The sequence below is a fragment of the Musca vetustissima genome, unplaced genomic scaffold (assembly GCF_032173495.1).
Source record: "Musca vetustissima isolate MV318-11 ecotype Yass unplaced genomic scaffold, APGP_CSIRO_Mvet_v1 utg18056, whole genome shotgun sequence".
Classification (NCBI taxonomy): Eukaryota; Metazoa; Arthropoda; class Insecta; order Diptera; family Muscidae; genus Musca; species Musca vetustissima.
Genome location: NW_026887045.1, coordinates 13,095 through 35,962, shown reverse-complemented (window position 1 = coordinate 35,962; position 22,868 = coordinate 13,095). Strand labels below are relative to the sequence as shown.

At 32.0% G+C, this 22,868-nt stretch overlaps 1 protein-coding gene across 1 annotated transcript; it reads right to left on the bottom strand.

The window, feature by feature from the left end:
• Positions 1-264: 264 nt before the first annotated feature.
• Positions 265-16,378, bottom strand: LOC133334536 (uncharacterized). Its single transcript, XM_061542850.1, has 5 exons — positions 16,144-16,378; positions 4,362-4,453; positions 693-984; positions 480-629; positions 265-416 (listed from the first exon to the last, which is right to left on the bottom strand). Exons 1-5 carry the CDS (start codon positions 16,376-16,378, stop codon positions 265-267), a joined length of 921 nt encoding a protein of 306 aa, XP_061398834.1.
• Between the last annotated feature and the right edge of the window lie 6,490 nt (positions 16,379-22,868).

Genomic DNA, 22,868 nt, shown 5'->3' with positions numbered 1-22,868 from the left:
AAATAAACAATATTAAATTGTGTGGGTATTATAAAAAAATAAATCAATGTTTCTTATACAACTAAAACATATCTTAAATGTATATATAATAAAAAAATACTAATGTTACAAGTTTGCATGGGTGTGGTGGTAGTAGTAGTGGTTGTGGTGGTGGTTGTAAAAAAAAAACAAATGTGTGTAGTGAATCACTAAATAACTACATACATATACATATATAAATATTTGGTTGTATTGTGCTCTTTCTCTGGCCATAACAGAACTCATTTAAGGTGTTATGAATTTCTCTAAAGGAACTTGGGCAAAGAAATTGTTAATGTGTTCCACAAGAATGGGAGCCCATTGGTCACGAGTAGCGGGGATGCCAACACGGGTGATTTCGGGCAGATTTTCATTGACCAAATTCAAAATCATGGTGTCTGAAAAAAGGGGAATTACAACATTAGTTAAATAAAATTTAAAATATTTTTGTTTGGACTTACTCAAATTACGATCGGAAAATATACCATTGGCAATAATTTTGGCATTACCCACAGCAACATTGGCATTTAAACGTTGCAATTGCAGTCTCATGCCATTGTCATTGGTGTTAATGAATTTGCCATCGGTGAGGGCCACAGCTTTGATGTTGTCTGCAAATCAAGTTTAAATTTATTTTATTAAATTAAAATTATTCCCCCTCTACTTCCACTTACCAATGGTAATGTTGAAGGGTCCCTTGGGCACCAATCGCAATCCACCAAATTTAACATCAGCCTTAAATTGTCCATCAGCTTTCAGCTGTTTAATCTCCAAACCCAATTTCACAATCAAACTATTATCGGTGAAGTTACCAATGAAAGATTTCACTTGCAGATTTGAAATGCCATGAATTTGCATATTCTTGATCAATAGACCTCCCTGAATACCTTCACTGGCATAACGGAAAATACCACGATTATAATAATAAGGATCCAATGAACCCATGCCGAATTCGGGTAGTCCTTGCTGAAAATATTGAAAAAATTAAATTATAAAAAATAGTAAAAAAAAAATCTGCAGGCTTTTGAGAAACTATCAAAAGCACATCTATCCAAGAAGACCTTTTTAAAATTTAATAGGAAACTCTTCCTTATAAGGAAACTCTTTCAGAAATACCTTCGTTCAATAAAAAATATAAAAAATAATAAAAGTCAGATGAAGAGAATTTCTTTGCAGAGGTCCTCTAAAACAAAAAGAAAAAAATAATTTTCTGACAGGTAGTACATTTTCTTTAGAGGACCTAACGATTTTTTGGAGGGTAAAACATATTTTTCTGATAGAAAAGATGGAAGGTCCACCCTTGGCACAAGAAATTCGGAATACATTTCGACAGAAAAATAATACAATAATAAAGAATTCGTTCTTCTGGAAAGTTATCCTTTAATAGAATAACAGCAAAAGTTCTTGCGTCTATAACGACGACATCTTCAAAAAACCTTCTAAATATGAAAGACATTTTGAGAAGCGTTTAATTGATGGCGGATGTTTTGAGAGGATTCTGTTTATATATTTCCTATTGAATCCTTATGTGAAAGGTATTTTCTCTGTTAAAGCTGGTCTTCCTTTTATAGAAAACATTCCCAACCTATACAAATCTATAGGGAAAGGATTCTTTCTTTATAAGCTCTCTTAAAATATATGACCTTATCTGTTGAAGTCTTTTGAAACTGTCTATGTTTATGGTAGACCTTTAAAAACATATTTTATCTTGTTAATGCTATTCGGGTTTCAAAAGTAATTTTTAAGTGGCTATTGAGTTCTGTAGTATGTTTATTTTGATCCGAACTTTAATACGATAAAAATGTGATTCATCGAAATATCGTTTTAGACCCTGTATATGTTTCATTGGAGCAAATCCGTTTCAGGCAATTCGGAATCGATTTTGAAATGTCTGTCCGTCCATCTGTCTTTCTGTCGGACTGCCTGGTGCTCACCCTAGCTCTGGAAAGGATTTTACACACCGTGATAATTCTTCCAAACATAAATTATGTTTGAAGGTATCCCAATCCCTCTGATGCCTCTTCCACAAGATGGTCCAAATTTTGCTGAACATTTATCATGTGACAACAAAGGGTCACAATTTTGAACATTTTTAAGTCTCATATGAAACAAATCGAACGGACAAGTTTTTTATCTATATTATGTCCGAAGATGGAGTTCATTGGACGATTTTTTCTGGTTTCTCATTCACAAAGGTTAATTTTAGAAAATTTATAAATAGAATGGAACATTGAAGTCTGAAGATGGGCTTCAACGGTCCACCCCTGTTTGTACCTTCCACATAATGAGTAAAATCAAAAAATAATTGGAATAGTGTCTGCGTTAATCCTAAATTTGCAATATTTATACCGAAACTGAATTAAGTCCTGTATGTGCACAGGTCCACCCCTTGTGCTACCTCTCCCACAAAGGGTGAACATTTTAAAAACTTGTCAAACCTACATTAAATCTGAAAATATGGTCTATAGGACATCTTCTTCTTGTAACTGTTTACAATTCTTTCTAATAAAACCAGTAGAGTCGGAGGTGGCCGACTATATGATACCCTTCACGACTTTGGGTATATTCAACCGATGCATCGTACAGGCAGACAATTGGATGAACTGAAATATGAGATCTTTACCATCCCATTCTGCAACCTATACTAAATTTTTAATTTGTACAGATATAGAGTCGAATAAAATTATGAAAATCGACTTAAAGCAAATCTTAATCGGACATTCGTTGGCTTGGGTCTTTGGTGCACCATTTACCTAAAATCGGAAAAAACTATATATGAAATCTATATCAAAATCTGAAGCGATTTCAACGAAACTTGACAAACATTATGTTATAGTAACTTCAGTACGTCGTATAAAATTTTGTGCCAATCGCCTTAACTTCGGTTATTTGATGTGCCATTTACCACAGCCTGGTGAAGGATATAAAAACATATACTGTATAAAGAGAATAGTGAATCCTGTGTGGTCTAAACTTGACAGTGCTTAATATTTTTATTAACCATAGATTAAGTACACCTATCGACAATACAGTCCCATCATATCTGGTACCTTCCCCACAGAGTGACATGGGAAATTAATATGGACCAAGTATGGAACAAGTATGTATTTTCAAATATTTTTCGGGTCGTTCTCTAACACAACTACGATTTGACCACTACGACATTTTACAAGGGGAAGGGGATCTGGTCAATAGTCCAATTCTTGTGTGTGAAAAATGATCAAATTGTTCTTTTATTGACATGGTCTGGAGAAGTTGCCATCATGTGAAAGAGGATCTGTAGAAGTATATAGGATACCGGATTCTATAAATTTTAATGTTTTTAATATTGTTGGAGGTTCCAATATAGGGTGCCACCAGTCGTAAATTTTGGCACAGAATTTGGATTTAACACAGCTGAAATTTAAGTCCAGTGGTAGTTGTGTAGTATATGGTGTGTAGTATTATACGGGGAGTCCGAGTATACTCCTGGATCACTGTAATTACTTAGCATTGCTATTTTAAAATTGTTTTCCTAAGAGATAATGATCTCGTTTTGTACATAAAATATTGTGTATGAGTAGAATATTCATTGAAATTTTTGTTTTTTTTTTTAAGAAAAAATATCGATATTACTTTATCATTACTTTTTTTGAAATATTGTATTTTTATAGAATACATTTTCCGCAAAACCCTTTCCATAAAATACGTTGTATTTGTTTATCCATTAATTTAAGGCTTTGAGGTTTTTATTATATATTATCCCACAATTGTTTTTTTTTTTTCATTATATTATATTTTCAAACAAAAATGGTTCAAGATAAATTTATCCTCTTTATAGAGGTTCTTCTAAAGGCATATGCATTTCGAAAATATCTAATTATGACTAGTTTTGAATATATATTCAGAAAAAATATATAAATTTCCTGTAGAGGTAAGATCTCTGATACCCTATTAATGTAGGTAAACTACAACAGATTTTTGGGATTCTTAGTATCAAATGTCATTACAGAATATACCTTCTGTAAGGAATACAGTTAAAAGTCTTCTAGAAAGGTTTTATTTTTTTATATTTTGTATGAAGACCGAATGTTTTCTGCCACTTTATTATTTTGATTTTTGTTTAAAAGTAGTCTACCACACTAGTTTACACCGTCCATAGTTCCTTCATTCATTTTTGTTGTGGTTATGTTTACATTTCAGTTTTAAAGTGTTATTTTTTTCTTGAACACACTTTATTGGCTATTACATTATAGACATAATTACTTAAATAGCCTTCTGCTTTGGTTTTGTTTCCATTTAATGTTGTAATTACGCTCTAAATTTATTTTTATTTTGTTGTTGTTTTGTTTCGTTTTAATTACCTTCAATTCCGGCAATATTTGCATAAATAGACCACGTATGCATTCATTTTTATTGGGATCACTTAGGGAGCAGGGTGTTATTTGTAAACGACCTGGAAATAAAGTACACAAAAAGCAAACATAGAAAATAAGTTAGTTAGTTGAATTAAATACAATAGGTGGAGTAATAGATACAACCACATTTTGTGGAGTTGGTTTTATTAGACAAGGTTAAAGGTAAAATAAGGTGTAAAGTTTTAAGACCAGAGGTCAAAATTTCATTTTTACAACTTTTTACAATAATACAAATTTTAGATGATTTGGTTACGTACAAAACAAAAGACTTAAGACACATGCGATAGCAGTAATTTCATTATTTTTCAATTGAGATTTTATCGTCAGCGTTTGTGTCTTAAGTCTTTTGGTTTGTACATAAAAACCCCAACCTTAAATATAAAATGCTACAATTTATTTTTGTTTTACTTGAGATGAGTTTATTATGCACAATACAAAAGACTTAAGACACATGCACTAGAAATAATTGAATTATTTGCAAATGAGATTTTATCTTCTGCGTTTGTGTCTTAAGTTTTTAGAAATAAGAAATCCACTTTTTCAGGGGTCAAATGGGGCGTAGATTTTTAAAATTATTTTTTTCAGGGGCCATATAAGGCGTAGATTTTTGAAAATATTTAAAAAAATCCACACCTTATAAGGACTTTAGAAAAATTAGTAAGACCCATTAACAGAAAATATTGAATGAAAATAAGGATTTAAAAAATCTGGTAAATATTTCTAGAGTTTGTGCCCCAGTTCTTTTGTTTAAAAAATATACAAAAAGCTAGCACCCAGTTACCCATTATTTTTGATAAAATAAGAAGACTTAAGACACATACACTATGAGCAGAATTATTATTTTTATCAGAGCTCCGATTTGCTCGATTTTACTCGCGAGTGAAAAATACTCCCGAGTGGGAGTAAGTAAAGAGTACGAGTTTTTTAGGGAGTATACTCTCCACTCTTTTATTTTGTTTGGGAGTGCTCGCGAGTACTCCTTGATGAAGAAAAAGAGTGTGAGTCAAAATGTTCGAAATAGAGTAAGAGTTCACTCTAAGAGTGAAATCGAGTGGACAAATAAATTTGGTTGTTTGGTAATTTGTGTGTGTGTGTAGTAGCAAACATTTTTTGATGTTGATATTTTGTGTGCTGTGGGGAGATCGATTATTTTGTTTACTGAAAATGTGAAATACAAATAAAAATCTTATACCATATAAGATTTTTATTTGTTTTTTATTTCAATTTATAAAATGAATTCAACCGTGCGATTTAATTAATTCAATATTTTTTTAAAAGCATAAACACCTCCATACAAATTTTTAAAATGGTATTCATTAAAAAATGTGGAAAAGTATTCTCCAAAAATATTAAAAGCGCTGGTTTGAAAGAAAACCCATGAATGCATAAGTGGTTTATTATTTAATTTTAGTATCAAAATATTGTCGAGGGTTTCAATTTGGAGGCTGGTTCGTCTTGCTGTCACTATTTCAGACTTACATAAAGTGAACGCAGAGAACGAGCTTGTTAATGCGTGCTTTCCCAGCAGTACAGCAAACCAAACATCACAAAACAAACAAACAATACACACAAACAACATCAAGTATCACAACAAAAAAATAAATAAAAATAAAAGAGTACTCGGCAAGAGTGTAATCTGCTCGATTTCGAGCGTATTTCACTCCCACTCGAAAACGAGCGAAGCACTTGCGCTCTTATTTGAGTGGCAGAGAAAAATAGAGTATACTCTATTTACTTTTTCTACTCGCAAGAGTACTCCCGCTCGAATTCGAGTAAAGAGTGAAACTCGCTCGAAGCATTTCGGAGCTCTGATTTTTATACCCTTCACCACACTGAGGTACATGGTATTATGTCTTTGTGCATATGTTTGTAACAAGCAAAAGGAATCGAGATAGACCCGTGGTTCCTTTTGAGAATATGCATAGAATCACTTTCTGAGTCGATTTACGCATGTCCGTCCATGTATTTTTGTTAACAAAGTACAGGTCGCATTTATTATCCATATTGGATGAAAGTTGGCATAGGTCGCTTATTTGGCCCAAGGACGAACCCTATTGAAATTAGGAAAAATCGGTCCAGATTGAGATATATCTCCCGTATATATTTTCGTTCGATTTTATGTAAATGGTGCACAATGTCCCTATATATTTGCACGAAATTAAGCATGGCATACTGAACTGAGCCTAGAATGATGTGTGCATAGTTTCATGAAAATCGGTTCAGATTTACATATACCTCCCATATATATTTTCGTCAGATTTTATGTAAATGGTGCACCAATATCCCTATATATCATTCGATTTGCACGAAATTTGGCATAGCGTACTGAACTAAGCCTAGAAAGATGTGTGCAAAGTTTCGTGAAAATCGGTCCAGATTTAGATATTGCTCCAATATATATATATATATATATATTCGTCCGTTTTTATATAAATGGTGCACCAAAGACCCTATATATATTCTTCGATTTGCACGAAATTTGACAGAGCGTAGTATGATGTGCGATAATCTTCGTAAAAATCGTTCCAGATTTAGATATGAAAATCGGTTCAATGAAATTAAATTTAGCATAGGTTCCAGAAAGGCATAAAGATCGTATATTCAAGTTCGTTCAATTTGATGCCAATGTTCTTTCGAAAAGGCGGAGTCTGTTAGGAGACATATGTAGAATATACCCAAAGTGGTGAAGGGTATTATATAGTCGGTCCGACTTTACTACTTTCCTTACTGGTTTGTATTGGGTATTTATATTTAGTGCTTGTGTCTTAAGTCTTTTGTATACAAACAGTAATGGAATTACCCATTCGAAGCAATAAAACATAAAAAAACCTAGTAATGGACTTTAACATTTGACCCCCCAGCGATTTCTAATGTTATTAACCTTAAGTAGTTTTCTTATTTTGTAAACAAAATAATTTTTTTCTTGTTTATTCCCCTCTAGACAGTTTCTCTGCTCGTCATTGTATTTTTGTTTGTCTTTTTTATTTTTTCTTATAACGACTACTGTTTATATGTTTTGGTAACTGTTGTCAGTGTGACGTAGGTCATGGTTTTATGCTTATATTGTAGTTTTGTTTTCTTCTTCTTTTTGACATGTTGTTTTCTTGACCCGGCTACACGATACATATTTATTGTAGTTCATTCATGTTTTCACTCATTCATTCATGCATACATTTGTTAACATTGTAATACATTAACATTGAACCGGCAATTATTTTTGTGAATATATATATTTTTTTAATATGCAAAGAAACCTTTTGTGCTGCCAACACCTTCATGGAAAAGTTCAATGCCACTTCAATTGAAAAGGGTCAATGGACGATGACTATCATGTCGTTACAATTTTGTTTTTGTAATTTACAAAATTATTTGTAATTGAAAATTAAATTGATAAAAATGATATACTTTCTTTACGGTATTTATTTTCTGAGAATTCCGGCAAAATTATACTTCTAATTTATCCCTATATTTTAACTGTTCTAAATGATATGGCATCTCAAAAATAGCCTTAATAGACGCCAACAAAGATATATACTTTTACCTTCACGAACGTTTGAGTCACCTGAAAACAAATTCATCGCCCCATAACTTAAAAACTTGACCTATGACGTGTTTATCCTTCTGGGATTTCGTTCCGCTAAGCGATTTCATTCTCATAAAAAAATTTCTATTCATTAGACCATGCGCTCGATGTTGCTACATAGTATAGTTGTGGACTCTAAATATCAGTCACTTCGGTTGGAAATTTCACCTATAGAATACTTACAATAGGGTGTTACCTTTATGTATTTCTCTTTAGCATTACTAACGTTTCTGTGATTGTTTTTGTTTATGAAAAAATCCCCTCTTCTTCATTTCTGGTATTTTAACACCTTGAAACACTAATCAATGACCCTTACTAGAGTAGGGGCATCACTGCATAAATTGCTGTTTATTTTACCTGTCTTCACCTGTTAATTAATTCATTCATTTGTTTTAGTGGCCGTTGCGTTTAATGAATTCCAAACGGTTCCATTTGTATTATTTTTTGTTAATTTGTGTCAAATTGTTTTTTTTTTATTGAGGGGTTTTGTTTTGATTTCAGTTTCTTCTTCTTCCACTTCCATTTGCATTTTCAGGGTCATGGTAACAAATGTAGGAAATTAATGCAAAATATGTTGATGGGGTGTGATTAGGTGTTTTACAGCAAAGGGGATTTGAAAAATGATGAATGATTTTGTATTAATATAATGGGATTGTGTCTCCAGACTGTGTGTTTTCATAAGTATTGTTTCCGGTTTTATCATAGCAGATTTATTACCAAAAAAAGACAGAACAAAATTATAACCTGAGTAGTATATTATTATTCCCCTAGGAGATATAAATATATACAATTTTTCTCAGCATCTCAGTAAATAAAAATGCAATGCAATTAATAGGAATGTCATATTAAAAATATTTACAGGACTAAGGACTCTAATATGTACAACAAATGTTTAAATGTGGAGAATAAGGGTCCACACAAAATTCAAGTCCAATTGTAGTTGCGGTAAAGTCTTAAAAATAATGACTTCCATAATCTTTAAAATAAAACGTTTTCTAAATTTTTTACAAATTTAGACTGTCCACTTCTGGGACTTGTGGGTCCTTCAGAAGTTTATTTTAAAAAGCCAGACCTTTCTTAAGTAAGTTGTGGCCCTTCGTATGTCTATGTGGGTTATTTACCAATAATTTAATAAATCCCCGCTTAAATGTCTGTGGGTTCTTAAAGAAATCCTTAGCATTGCGTGTATCCTGTGGATCGTCAACGCTTATGGTAATAAACATCCTTTAAAAGGATCCTTACAAAAAAAATCATTAAAAAAATCCAAAAAGGCATAAGTCTAAATCCTTTTAAAAATCCTCACAAAACCCATGCTTATGACTGTGTGTGTCCTTCAAAAACCCCTAAAAATCCTCAAAAAATATTTACGCAACAAAACTTATTGATAATAAATAACATTAGTGCAGGAGTAATACACAAATTTGAGTACTTAGAGGGTACAACAGAAAATGCTCAACATAGCTTTACGTTTCCGTCCCATTTTCCGGCTGCAAATTGACCTTTCGAGGATTTTATTTGAATTATTTTTTCAAGAGTATCATAGCTGACATGTGGAAAATTGTCCTTCCCAATTTTTGTCAAAGCCAGTCTTTTGGTTGCAATTTTTTGATGGTTTCCTCTTCCGAATCATAAATTATCATTTGTCACTAAACTCATCCCCACTACATGTTTATACCTTCAGCCTCATGGCTAATGATGTGGCAAAAATGTGCCTTATCGAAATATTAGTTTTAGACCCCATGTTTCTTTTAACCAAATCCATTTCAGACAATTTGGAGTCGATTTACAAATGTCCGTCAGTACGTCTGGCCGGCTGGTGCGCACCAACACTCTCAAAGGGAGTAACCGATTTTATCCAAACATTGTACATCGTAATATTTCTTCTAAACTTAGTACAAGTTCGAAGATGGGAATATCGGTCCACTCATTCTGGCACCTCCACCACAAAATGGTCAAAATTTTACAACATTTTCAATATTTACAAATCCAATATTGGATAAATGGAATGACGAATTTGAACCAAACTTTGCACAGTCTATTATCTTTACCTATCCTATATTAAGTCCGATGATGGGTCCCCTCCTTCTGGTACTGTGGAGGATGTACCAGAAGGAGGGTCAAAATTGTCAATATTCAAAAATCCTTCACCAGTCCTAGAGCGGTCCTCTTCAAAATTTAATAACCGTTTTTCTATGATAAAACCTATACCATTTATAAAGTGAATAATTCTAAAAACGTCCGTAAATCATAGGCTGAGGGTATATATCTGTCGGCAACACCTACAGACACTTTTTTTATTTGTTTTGTTTTTAAACTTCTAAGTAGACACAATCAAAGTGCCCCAGGTGTAATCACCTGGGGTACCACCTTCTCAAACTGTCATAATTTTTAACAATTATAAATTTATTAATAAATGCTACACCTGGACACTAGGCAGTAATTCTATAGACTTTGCAAACCATGGGCTAAGGGTATATATCTGTCAAGAAAATCGACTTTCCGAAGTGTGATTTTTTCTTGAATTTCCGTAGAAATGAAATTTGTCAATAGAATTATACATATATAGCCTTGGGAAACCTATATATTCCACGAGAGGGATCGAATGGTATTAACAATTAATTTCTTGATTTAAGAGGTCATATTTTCTTCTATATAAACTCCAGTATATGCCAGCTTAGACCCTAAAGACAATCTTTTGTTTGTCACTTTTTTAAAGATTTCCTCTCTTTCAACAAACAGTAACCAGTGTCACTAAACTCAGCCCCATTAAATTTATTTTTTTCTTAATTTTTTATGTTTACCGGTCAACCGTATTCAGTTATACGGAACAAAATCATAAATAAAAACATTTATAACTGTGTTAATTCGATGACAATTTACAATGTGTGCGCATTGTCGTCAATGTGTGACATACAAAGAAAAAAAAAAACGGCCGTTTTGACTCGTAGTGGCTTTGAACCCATAAAAAATATTAAAATCAACAAATTATGTGTGATATCTGGCTTCGTTTCGATGAGATATGCTACTTCTTCTTATTGTTATAAACTTGTTAATAGAAGTGGCATCTATATTTTTTGCATTATCATAAAGATTATAAACAGACATTCGCACAAACATGAATGGACAATGTGCGAAAAAAACTAAGAAATTCGATTGTCGCAATAAATTGGGTCAAGATCAAAAATGTTGTTAACTTCTTTACATTTTTGATGTATGTATATTTATATATATGAGTGTGTGCGTATGTTTGTTTCTACAATTACAGATTTTTTGTTTGTCTGTTTATTTGTTGAAGGTAAATAAGAAGCATTTCGGGTAGTAAAAATTTAATATACCTGTTTGTTATCAGTTGACTGGGGTGCGCCAGTGCTACAAATGAAGTTTGTGTCTTAAGTCTTTTGTATGTTGGAGTGTTAATTCTCAGTTAATCTCCTGTTTCGTTATACACATATTTAATCTTAAGCCCATAAAATGGTATGGCCATGCTTAACGATTTTTTTGTCTGAAGTTTGTGTCTTAAGTCTTTTGTTTGGTATTGGCTTTACTTTCTGCTTTCAAATGCAAAGCTCTGTAAATACGCCGAAAAAATCATTGCAATTGAAGGTCATATTGATGAAATTTCATACAAAGCCCATGTACTATATTGTGTTTGGCTACTGGTGCTGCTGCTGTGTAGCCTATCATTGTTGATTGGCTTATTTTTTGAATGGAAATTATTTTAACACCTTATTGAAAATAATTAACACATTTTTTTTTGAAACAAACAATAAAAATGGTTAGGTTATGCATGGGTTAAAAAAAAAATTAATATATTGAAAATTTTAAGGCAATGTAAAACAAGTAATTACAGTGGAGTCTATAGGCAGGGGAAAATATATGACTATTACAAATATAATCGTTTAGGACAACTAGAAATTATAAAGGAAAAAAGGGAAAAATAATTTTTATAAATTAATCGCCAAAAATATTTTTTTTTGCAGTATTGGCGCATTATTTGGGATACCATTTTTTTTCTTAAGTTTCACTGTATTTTAACATTACTTTATGTACATAAAATTTAATAATTAATGTTTCTTCAGCAACAAAAAATGGGTCTGATTGCGAAAAAACACACGGCAAGTAAATAAAAAAATCGAAAACAGCGGAATTACTAAAATGCTTAGGAATAACCAACCATGGTTGATTACTTCATAAATCTATTTGGTGTAATTACCAGTACTTTGTACTAATGAACAAATCCAACAAACAAACCATCAAACCCTCTAGTCCACCCTATTCTTCTTCTCTCTACTACATTGTAGTTTCATTCAATTTAGTTTCACTATTTTGCGATTTGCCGGCTTTAAGACGTCTGCAGATCTCTTTAGAAGCTTTTTTGTCTGTTAGCTGGTATGCTTTTGTGTTTCTTTGTTATTGTTTTATCTGTTGTTGTTTTTGATGTGGATTAGTCAGTCTGTCACCTCGTTGTCTCTATCCGTGAGCATTTCTGCTGGGTGATGAAAGACGTTTGAAACCCCAAGTAACTGACCTACATCAATTGAAGTTGTATTGTGCTGCTGGCAGTTTATATTGGAGCTGTTTTTTTTTAAGTTAAAGAATGAAATAAAGCTTTGGAACGCTATTTTCGCCACAAAGCTATAATACCCTGTTGTCAGGGTATTATAGCTTTGTGCAGCCCCAAAAGTTTGTAATGCCGCAAAATATTGGTCCTAGACCCACCTTTAAGTCATATCTCGACTAGCTGAGTCGATCTAGACATGTGTGTCCGTCCGTCCGTCCGTCTGTCCATTATAATTTGTAAACACGATACAGGCCACAGTTATGGACCAATCTTCACGAAATTTTGCATGTAGGATGGGTTCTGGCCAATGAAGACCCCTATTGTTTTTGGAAAGATCGATTAATATTTAGGGGATGAAATGGACCAAAAACTTCATTTTTGTCGGTTTTTCTGGTCGCTCCACAGGCCGCAATTATGGCCCAAACACCCCGAATTTTTGCATGGAGAAGGGGATCGGACCAAAGAATAAGCATGCCTGTTTTGATAAAGATCGGTCAATATTTAGAGGGTCAAATGGACCCTGCCTTTGGTGTGCAAAATTACAAAATCTTTATTCTGGGGCATATATACTTGCTCCTGAAAGACATATACCCGAGAAGTTGATAGTATATCCAAGAGGAGTTGTTGACCTTGAAATTTCATTCAGGGGGTGCAATGAACAGAAAATTTTAATTTTGTCAGATTTTCTAGTCGCTCTAGAGGCAATTATTATAGCAGAACCTCACATATTTTTCAAGGTGAAGGGGATCTGACCAAATACTTAGAGCGGTTGTTTAGATGATGATCGGTCAATATTCCGAGGGCCAAATTAACAAAAACCCAAAGTGACCCAATCGGAAAAATAACATTTTGGAAAATATGCCAGGATTAGAAAGTGAAGTTTTAAGATGGTGATTATCGGTTAAATTCTTAGTATTAGTACCACTTTCAAAAATAATCAACATTTTGAAAATTTATAAGCCGGAATATCCAATTCTATTAAAAATTTATACATAGTAATAATTTTAGATCAATTCTGAAGATAGAGTCAATTGGTCCACCGTCTCTAGAAAGTGTCAAAATTTAAAAAAAAAAAATCAATGGTATAAAGGGTCCAATTTAATCCATAATCTATATTAAATCAATAATTCCAACCTATAAAAAATATTCATCAGAATAAAAGTCAATGTCGATTCAGTCATTTCTGTATGTCCGTTCATCCGTCTGTTGCAATCACGACAAAGCTCACAATATTTAAGATAGAGCGTTTGGAATTGATATTCGGTATTTTTAAACCTTTGGGCAAGTTTGCAAAAAATTGAGCTTTATTTTAGAATTTCTCATTGGTTTCTCATTGGAGAGAAAATATTCCAACTACAAAATTTGTCCACTTTTAGGGCAGTCTCGATATTACGTCCGTCCGTCTGTCCATTATAATTTGTAAACACGATACAGGCCACAGTTATGGACCAATCTTCACGAAATTTTGCACGTAGGATGGTATCAGCGCAATGAAGACCCCTATTGTTTTTGGTAAAGATTGGTTAATATTTAGGGGATGAAATGGACCAAATACTAAATTTTTGTCGGTTTTTCTGGACGCTGCAGAGGCCGCAATTATTGCTCAAAAATCTCGAATTTTTGCATGGAGAAGGGGATTGGGCCAAAGAATAAGCATGCCTGCTTTGATAAAGATCGGTCAATACTAAGCGGATCAAATGGACCCTGACTTTGGTGTAAAAAATGAAAAAAAAATGTATTCTATAGCGTATATATTTACTCCTGAAGGACATATACCCAAGAAGTTTATAGTATATCCAAGAGGAGTGGTTAGCATTTAAATTGATACCAATTATATTATCGTATGTACTCGGATGTGGGAGTTACAACCGATTACAACCGATTATCACACTAGATGGTGGAAATATAGCGCTGATCGCTTTGAAATGTTCCATGAGGTTCCAGTTATGGTCAAGGACAACGTCTATAATTTTCGGTGATGATCAGATAATAATTTTGGGTTGAAGTGGACCGAAAACTTAATTTTTTGTATTTTTTTCGGGTCGATCTAAAGGCCACATTGAAAGCCTAACATCACAACACAACCCACGCTTAAAATAATCTGGACAAGTAATTAGAAGTGCTGTCGGTCAATAGGGTAAAAATATCGCGATATATTGCCCCAGCTCACAATACAGTACCACACAAAGTTAGATTTTCGTGGAAGTTGTGTAGGGTAACATATGGTCGGCACCGTCCGAAAGTTTTAAAATCATTTCCCAAGGTAGTGATTTGAATTTGGAATTTCGGGAGTCCCGACCCATTTTCAGTATGATTTGTTTATAAACGAATTTTCTCATCAAGGTGGCTATAATTTGGTATATCGAATTCCTGCTGAATAAAGAACATCATTACAGATGATGTTCTTTGTCTGTCTGTCTGTCTGACTTCTCCAAAGGTATTTAAAGGCATAATTTTTATTGATGTCCATTTCTTACCCAGAAAACAGAAATCGAACGAAGTGCTTCGTATATTTAAAAAAATTTGATATTATTACAAAATAGTTTTAATTTATACCCTTTACAAAAGATTCGTTCTTTTTAAGGCAATCTAAAATGGATTTTTTTCCAAAATGCCTGCTAAAATTCATTCCATTAAAAGCCTCTCATAAAATGTTCTATATCTTAAAAATGACCCCCTTAAAAGGTCAAAGCTTTTGAAAAAATCCTAAAACAAAAATTATATAAATATCCCTTAAAATAATGTTATTTTTGCACAAATAATGTCGGTTATTACCAAAATGTTCATCTTTTTCAAATACCTATTATTGTTGACAGTCGAAACAAAAGACTTAAGACACAAACTTGTTTTTTCTTCATTACATCTAAACACCTTTGATTTCCTAAAAAACCAACAACAATAAATCTATGGCATTCAAGCAGAAATAATAATATTTACACATCACCACCCATACATACACACACACTTTTTAGCTTGCAACAAGTTTGCAAGACCAACAAAATAATTTTGACAAATTTTTATCAGTAACTGCACCAGTCAGCGTTGGTACTGCCACTTGCAAATGCCAATATCTCACACATAAACACACACCCAGAGCCACTCTATCTCACAGTAACACAAATTAGGCTGGTTTTCCTTCTCGAACTATTTTTGGTTTCTGTTTCATTGTTAGGTTTGGGTTTAAGAAAAAATAACACACACACACACAATTTGAAAAACTGGAAAAATGATTTGGAAAACTTTGGAACATTTGAATAAAAATCATTGGTCACACAAGAAAACCTGAATTTTTCACAATCGTACACACTTGAAATTTCGCTTCACAAACTTATGTAAAAAAATTGCTAACATAATTTTTTGGTTTTGGTTTTCAAGTTCTTCATGCAAAAAATTGAAAAAAACACCCAAAATGAGAGGAAAAATTGCATAAACCATGCGTCACATATTTCCTTTCCATGTTGTTGTGTTTTTTGTGGTTGTCACGATTTTCATTTTCGAGGGGATTTTTTTTCTTTTTGTCGATCTATTGTAACATGGCATATTGTTGTTGTTGCTGTTTTTTATGTTGTTATTTACACACTCACTTGAACTGAATTCCTTTTGTTGCTGATTGCCACCATTGTTGTTGTTGCTGCTGTCATCAGCGGTACCCGCCGCCAATTCACTAGGAAATGCTAATAAACTATCAACATTTACCAACGAGGAGGATGTTGTCGATGTTGCAAATTCCTGGCTATTGGGCAATGAGGCAATGGCTGCCAGGGAACTTCCGATTAAGGCCATTATGGCCAACACAGATTGCAACATAGCCAAATGCATTTTTAATTATTATTAGCTTTTTTTGCTTTTTAATTTCTAAACACTAATTCTAATTGTTGTCTTAATGAAGTATTTTTTTTTAATATTTCGCAATTTTTTTTTAATTATTAATTTTTCTAAGTTTATTCCGTAACTTTTGTTGCCTTCTTGTTCACTTCACTCCGGTGGCAAATCTTGAAATGTTTCTTCACTTAGTTTTATTTATAGTTTTTATACTTTGCACAAAAAGCCAAAACATTAAATTTTGCCGTTGTTGTAATTTATGTTTTTGTTTTTGGTTTCTTAAAAAAAGTTTTGATTTTCGCCTTTAGACTGTGGCTCGTTGAATGGGCCTTTTTCTTAAAAGTTATTACGTTTTTAAAAGTTTTTCAATTGTAGCGGTTTTTATTTGCCAACTCAAGCTTTGAAATTGAAAAAGCTTTTTATCATTCAAATAACAAAAAAGCTTCTTTTCGGAGCCGCTACAAAACTACAAAATTTTTATGTGCGATTTTCAGATAACATTCAGTTTCAAGCAACCGTACCGTGTTATGGACGTTATACTTCAAATACGAAATAAAATTTTGTTTTTTTCGTTTTTAAATTGTTCTACTCTAATCATTAACCCCTCAGGCTACTCAAGGTGGAATTTGATCCGCTGATACTTAACAGTAATTAAAGAAAAACGCACACTAAAAATTAAACATTAAATCTAAGGTCTTAAATCAGTCAATGTACCTATAAAACTAAATTTTTTAGTAGAGCTCTCCGGATTTTCTTTATTTAAAATGCATTCTATGGTCTTCGATAAAATAGAACTTATGACCTCCTGTAAAAACGATTAATTCTTGTTCTTTTTTGAAGAAGTTTGGTAGGAGTGTTTGACAACCAATGAAAACTCAACAACTCAAATTAGAGTCGATTCTGTTGAAAACCAATAAAAGGAGGTCCTCTATATGGGCCTATCCCGAAAAGTGAATCTATATTGATAAAGTTTGGAATAGAGTTCTTTTACCCAATGAGGATCCAAAATACTCGTTTATAACCTATTTGATTGAAAAACATATCCAAACTCATCAAAATAGCGAAAGTTGGGAGATATCGTTATATACGGTTACCCTAAAAAATAGGCCAATGTTGAAAGTTTTGATGGATTTGATATTTTACACAATGAGAGCCAAAACTACCTACTCGATTGAAAACCGACATAATGGTGGTTCATTTGTATGGGGGCTATACCAAAAAATGGACCGATATATTCCATAACCAACCAGTAGGGAAAGTTCAAAAGTCGGACGGGGCCGAATATGTAATACCCTTCATCACTTTGGGTACATACAAGAGATGATGATAGAAGATGCATAGCATCATTGGATGACCATTGACATGGAATCGGGTGAAAAACAAATGTGATCTACATAGATATTTGAACCAATAAAGAAATTGCATGTAACGGACGAAACTCTATGTGGAAGCTATATCTAAATCTGGACCGATTTCAACAAAACTTTACAGATGTCAAACCGAACCAATCGGACCGGTAATTCACAAAAACTCGGAGGAAACCATATATGGTAGCTATGTCTTAATCTGAACAGATTTTAACAAAACTTTTCAGGCATCAGTCGGATAAATATTGGGGAATTGGTGTATCATTCATTAGGTCCAGACATCAGTCCAGACATCAGTCTGGACCTAATTCAGTACTCTGTGCCGAATTTTGTCCCAATTGGACAAATATTAGGAGTTTGGTGCATCGTTCACATAAAATCGGACTATATCTAAATCTAAACCGATTTTCTACAATATAGAGTTCGTCCTTGGGCCAAATAAGTGAACTGTGCCAAATTTCATCCAAATCGGATTATAAACAAAAATAAATGGACGGACAGACGGATATGCATATTCTCAAAAGGAACCATGGTACTATATCGATTCCTTTTGCCTGTTACAAACATATGCACAAAGACAGTGTGGTGAAGGGTATACAAATTTAGTATTTCAAAGATTTGTCTCAAATATTGTAAATTCTATCGTGATTTCAACAGACGGACAAGACTAAATCCTGATTGAATTTTATTCTGATCTCAAAATTGTGATAAAAATGTATTTTATAATAAAATGGGAATGGAACATCCCATATCAAGAATGTCTGATTTGATCCAAAAATTTGCCTTATATAAAGCAAATAATAAAACCCATGTTTTATTCCGAGGACGGAGATTCCGCAAACCATAGGCTGAGAGTATATATCTGTCGGCAAAACCGACTGACACTTGTTGTTTGTTATTTTTAAAGCTTTAGCCGCATTGTCCAACCAAAATGGCTATAGTTTGGCTTTCCGGGTTCTTGGAGTGAAAAACTTAGTTGCTGAAAAATATTTCTGTCATTTGAAGATTTTAACTTTTCAACCGAATGAAGATTTTTTTTAAGAAAATTGTCGAATATGTTAATAAATGTCCCGCATCTGGTTTGATATTTTTATGCTTCACCCCATAGCTGCTCATGCATGGGGACTGGTGCCCGTGGTTATAAACTCGTGTTATGCATCCCTTTACTATAATACGACTGTATTTTTATTTTTTGAGAAATACCGAGCTCTCCTGGATTTTGGTATTTCATATTTTTAAGGGTGATGAATACATATTCTGATAATGTCCAAAAGAGTAGAGGTTCGTGTTTGAAAAGTCATCTCTATAGATTTTTTTGAATTTTGAATAATATTCTATGTCAATTTTGTGCTTGTTCCGATTCGGTGGGATATATCAGTCTGCAGTTTAGTCATATGGGGTCTATAACGTCTATAGCCTTCATATAACAGTACCTTCTGAATTCCGGTATTTTGGGAAGTGTAGACACGATTTTCCACCGAAGCTGTATTTTAGTATTATTCGGTACTTTTGGATATTTTTTTTTTTGAATTGGCAGTAGTTTCTCATGGGTCGGGTAGACCTTAGAAAAATATTCTTTAAAAAGTCCACGCCGATGGCGTTGTTACTTCTCAGAAAAATATTCTTTAAAAATACACGACAATGGCTCTGCTATTAATTTGAAAATATTCGTAACTTTTTTCAATGCAATTAGCTTTACTTCGTTGTTTTGAGTTATAATTGGGTTTGAAATCTTCCCAATGAAAATGTTCAATATTGGTCCACTTTTTATGATAGCATCCATATAACGGTTCCTCCCAAATTTCCATATTTGGTTGCGAATTGGCTGTAATTTGGTATATTGGGTTAGGCCTGTCATTTCTTAGAAAAACATTCTTTAAAAAATTCACGCCTATGGGTCTGTTATTTCTTAGAAAAATATTCTTTAAAAAATCTTTTCAAAATATTTTTAAAAGATCCACGCCTTACTAGTTCTTGAAAAAATATTCTTCAAAATTCATACGCCTATGGCTCAGCTATTTCTTAGAAAATATTCTTTAAAATCCACGCCTATTGGTCATTTGAAAAAAAATTAAAAAATGTATAAAAAAATCCTGGCTCTTAAAAAATATTCTCCAAAAACATCCACACTAATGGCCCTGCTACTTCTTTGAAAAATATTCTTTCAAAAATCCACACTTATGCCCTGTTAGCTTTTATTTTTTAAAAATTCAGGCCTAACGGTCTCCTAGCCCTTTGAAAAGTCCATGCCTATGTCTCTTCTTGATATTTAAATAATTTTACTTAAAAAACACGCATTTTGGTTTGCAGTCATTTAATTCGTGCTTATGGTTCTAAAAGGCATTTGAAAATATTTTTTAAATATGCACACTTATTTTACAGTGGGTCCTTTTAAAATGAGGGCCACAATGATAGATTTTCTTGTCTAAAAAATCCAAGCATGTAGCTCTGCTAGTCATTAGAAAAATATTCTCCAGGGTCACTTGAACATTATTTCCTAAAAATGCACGCTTATAGTTCTGTTAGTCCTTAGAAAAAAATATAAAAATTATCATCGATCCTTCAAAAATATTTTATAAACAAGCCACGTTGGCTAGTCCACGGGAAACTATTTTCTTAACAAAAGTTTCATTTGCTAGTCCTTAATAAAATGTTTAGCTTTATAGCTCTGTTAGTCCTTAGAAAAATATACTTTAGAAGCCAAACATGTTTAAAACCCCTTAAAATAAATATTTTATAATATAACCACGATGGCTAGTCCACCATAAACTATTTCGTAAAATATCTACGTCTGCTAGACTAGGATAACATATTTTTTTAAATTTCCCATCTGCTTAGGACATTTTATTTTAGTTAATCAACTGGCCTGCTGAACCTCATAGCAATAATTTTAAAAATATCTATTAATTTTTTAAATATCTGATAATTTTTTGCTTCTAGTCCTTCAAAACAATATTTATTTCAAAAAATCTTCAAAAATACATATTTTGATAAAGCCTTCAAACATATTTTTTTTTATCTCTCAATATAAATAAAATATTAAAAAATTCAAATTTTGTTAGTCCTTAGAATCTTGTCATTAATACACTCAAGTGGCTCTTATAAACTTTGAAACGCATATTTTTAAATTCACGATTTTACTTCTGCAGACAATAAAAAAAAACGAGCATATTGGACTGATATTCTGTGAAAAAATATTCTTTGAAAACGTCTATGCTACTACTTACACAAAAAATCGATACAAAAAGCAACCAATATATTTTGAAAAATATTTAAAAATATTCTTTACAAAATCCCTTCTAAAATAATTAACGCTTCGGTCTTAAGTCTTTTATTTTGCATTACACATTTTTACAATTGTTCTCATTTTTTTCGGTTTGTTTGTAACCCCAAACGAAACCTTGAACTGCAAAAAATCTCAATGTTATTTGTTGTTTTTATTATTATTATTGTACATTACATTTCGCCTTTATAGCAGAGAAATATAAACAGACAACTCTTTAAATAAATCACAGAAAACGTCATTACATTTCATGTTCAAAAAATTACTGAAAATAAACAAAAAAAAAAAAATATCTCCTCCGTATAACTTCATCACTATCATGTAGATGATCCATTAGTCATAAATTAACAACAATAAAAATTTACAAAAAAAAAATCATAAAATAAAAATGTGATCCATGATCACAATTTGTTTGTAAAGTTCACAGATGGGTGTCAAGACCGAAAGGTCTCATTTTTTCACTTTTTATTCGTTACAAATCTTTACCATTGTTTGGTTTTGAATCTTTCAAACATTGAATCGAGGTTTTTTTATTTTTGTAGTTTGTAAATTAATTATTCATTTCAGGTTTGAATCCGTTAGTGACTATTAAATTAGATTACCACCATTAACGGTTAATTTATAGCATCCCATTGCATTCTTAGAGGCATGGATTTGAATGATTGTTTTCTATTCCAAGAAATGGGAGGGTATTAAAATGGAATATTTGTTGTATTTAATAAAATATTTAATTTACATGTTTGGAATATTTGAACCAATTACAATGTGTAATTATTACAATAATAATATTTTTTTGAAAATAGTTTTGTTTGTGTATTTAGATTTGAATATTTAATTCTTCACTTGAAATTCGTCTACACTGGACTCCACTTACATTTGCATTGCTGCGGAACTTCTTTCTTTCATTCTTGCCTCTTCCTTTTATTCTTGTTTATCTCTTATGGCAGAATATCAATGAAGTTCTTAGTTGTTGTCCATAAAAATAATTTCACTATCTGTTGTTGTGCATAACATGTCCCACACAAATTCACATTTTACTTGGAATCATCCATCCGTTGAGCGGCGTAGCCAGACAGATTATCTGTTTTTTATTGCACGCACTTTTAACCTTTAATTGAATCGGGGTATAAAACGACTGTGTGTCAGCCAATACTAAATAAACTACTCGCCTCCTTAATGTTGCCTGCTTGTATATTTTTTATGAATACATTTGTTTCAATTATAAATCTTGTGTTATTGGAAATATATCATATGTTTTTAAAAAGTTTTGACGATGAAATTATTGAAAAAAAAGAATAATAAAAAAATATGAAAATTAGAGGAATATTTTAAATATATTATATTTTTAAACAAAACTAATAACAGTATAAAAAATCATTGTTTCTTCAAAGTATAGTTTTCAATAGTTTTATAAGTCGTTTTTGAAGTAATTTTCTGTCTTTATAAAAAATATTTTTCTAAACAAATTTGATTTTTAAAAATCCATGCTTAAACATTTATTTAGGTTTTTATGAAAATATTTTTTATAAAATATATTTAAAAATCATACATAAAAATATATGTATAAAAAATTTAAGAAACGATTTTGTAATATATATATATATATATATACCTAATTTTGCATTAAAAAGTATTTCGAACACATTCATGCTTTCAAATATAAAAAAAATATTGACTAAAAAAAATATTCAAACATAATTCTGATTCAAAATAAAAAAAAAAAACAACTATAATTAAAAAAATCCAGTCTTGAAGACAATTTGATAAAAAAAATCATTCTTGAAATAATTTCCTAGAAAATCATGAAGGAAGGAAAATTAAAAAAAAAAAAACTTCA

Bases quoted from the DNA above. Each gene is read 5' to 3' on its own strand.
- LOC133334536 (XM_061542850.1), bottom strand. From the start codon at position 16,378: ATGCATTTGGCTATGTTGCAATCTGTGTTGGCCATAATGGCCTTAATC. The intron at 985-4,361 runs GTAATTAAAACG...CAATATTTTCAG, and splicing joins AAATATTGCCGGAATTGAAG to CAAGGACTACCCGAATTCGG. The intron at 630-692 runs GTAAGTGGAAGT...CTTGATTTGCAG, and splicing joins ACCCTTCAACATTACCATTG to ACAACATCAAAGCTGTGGCC.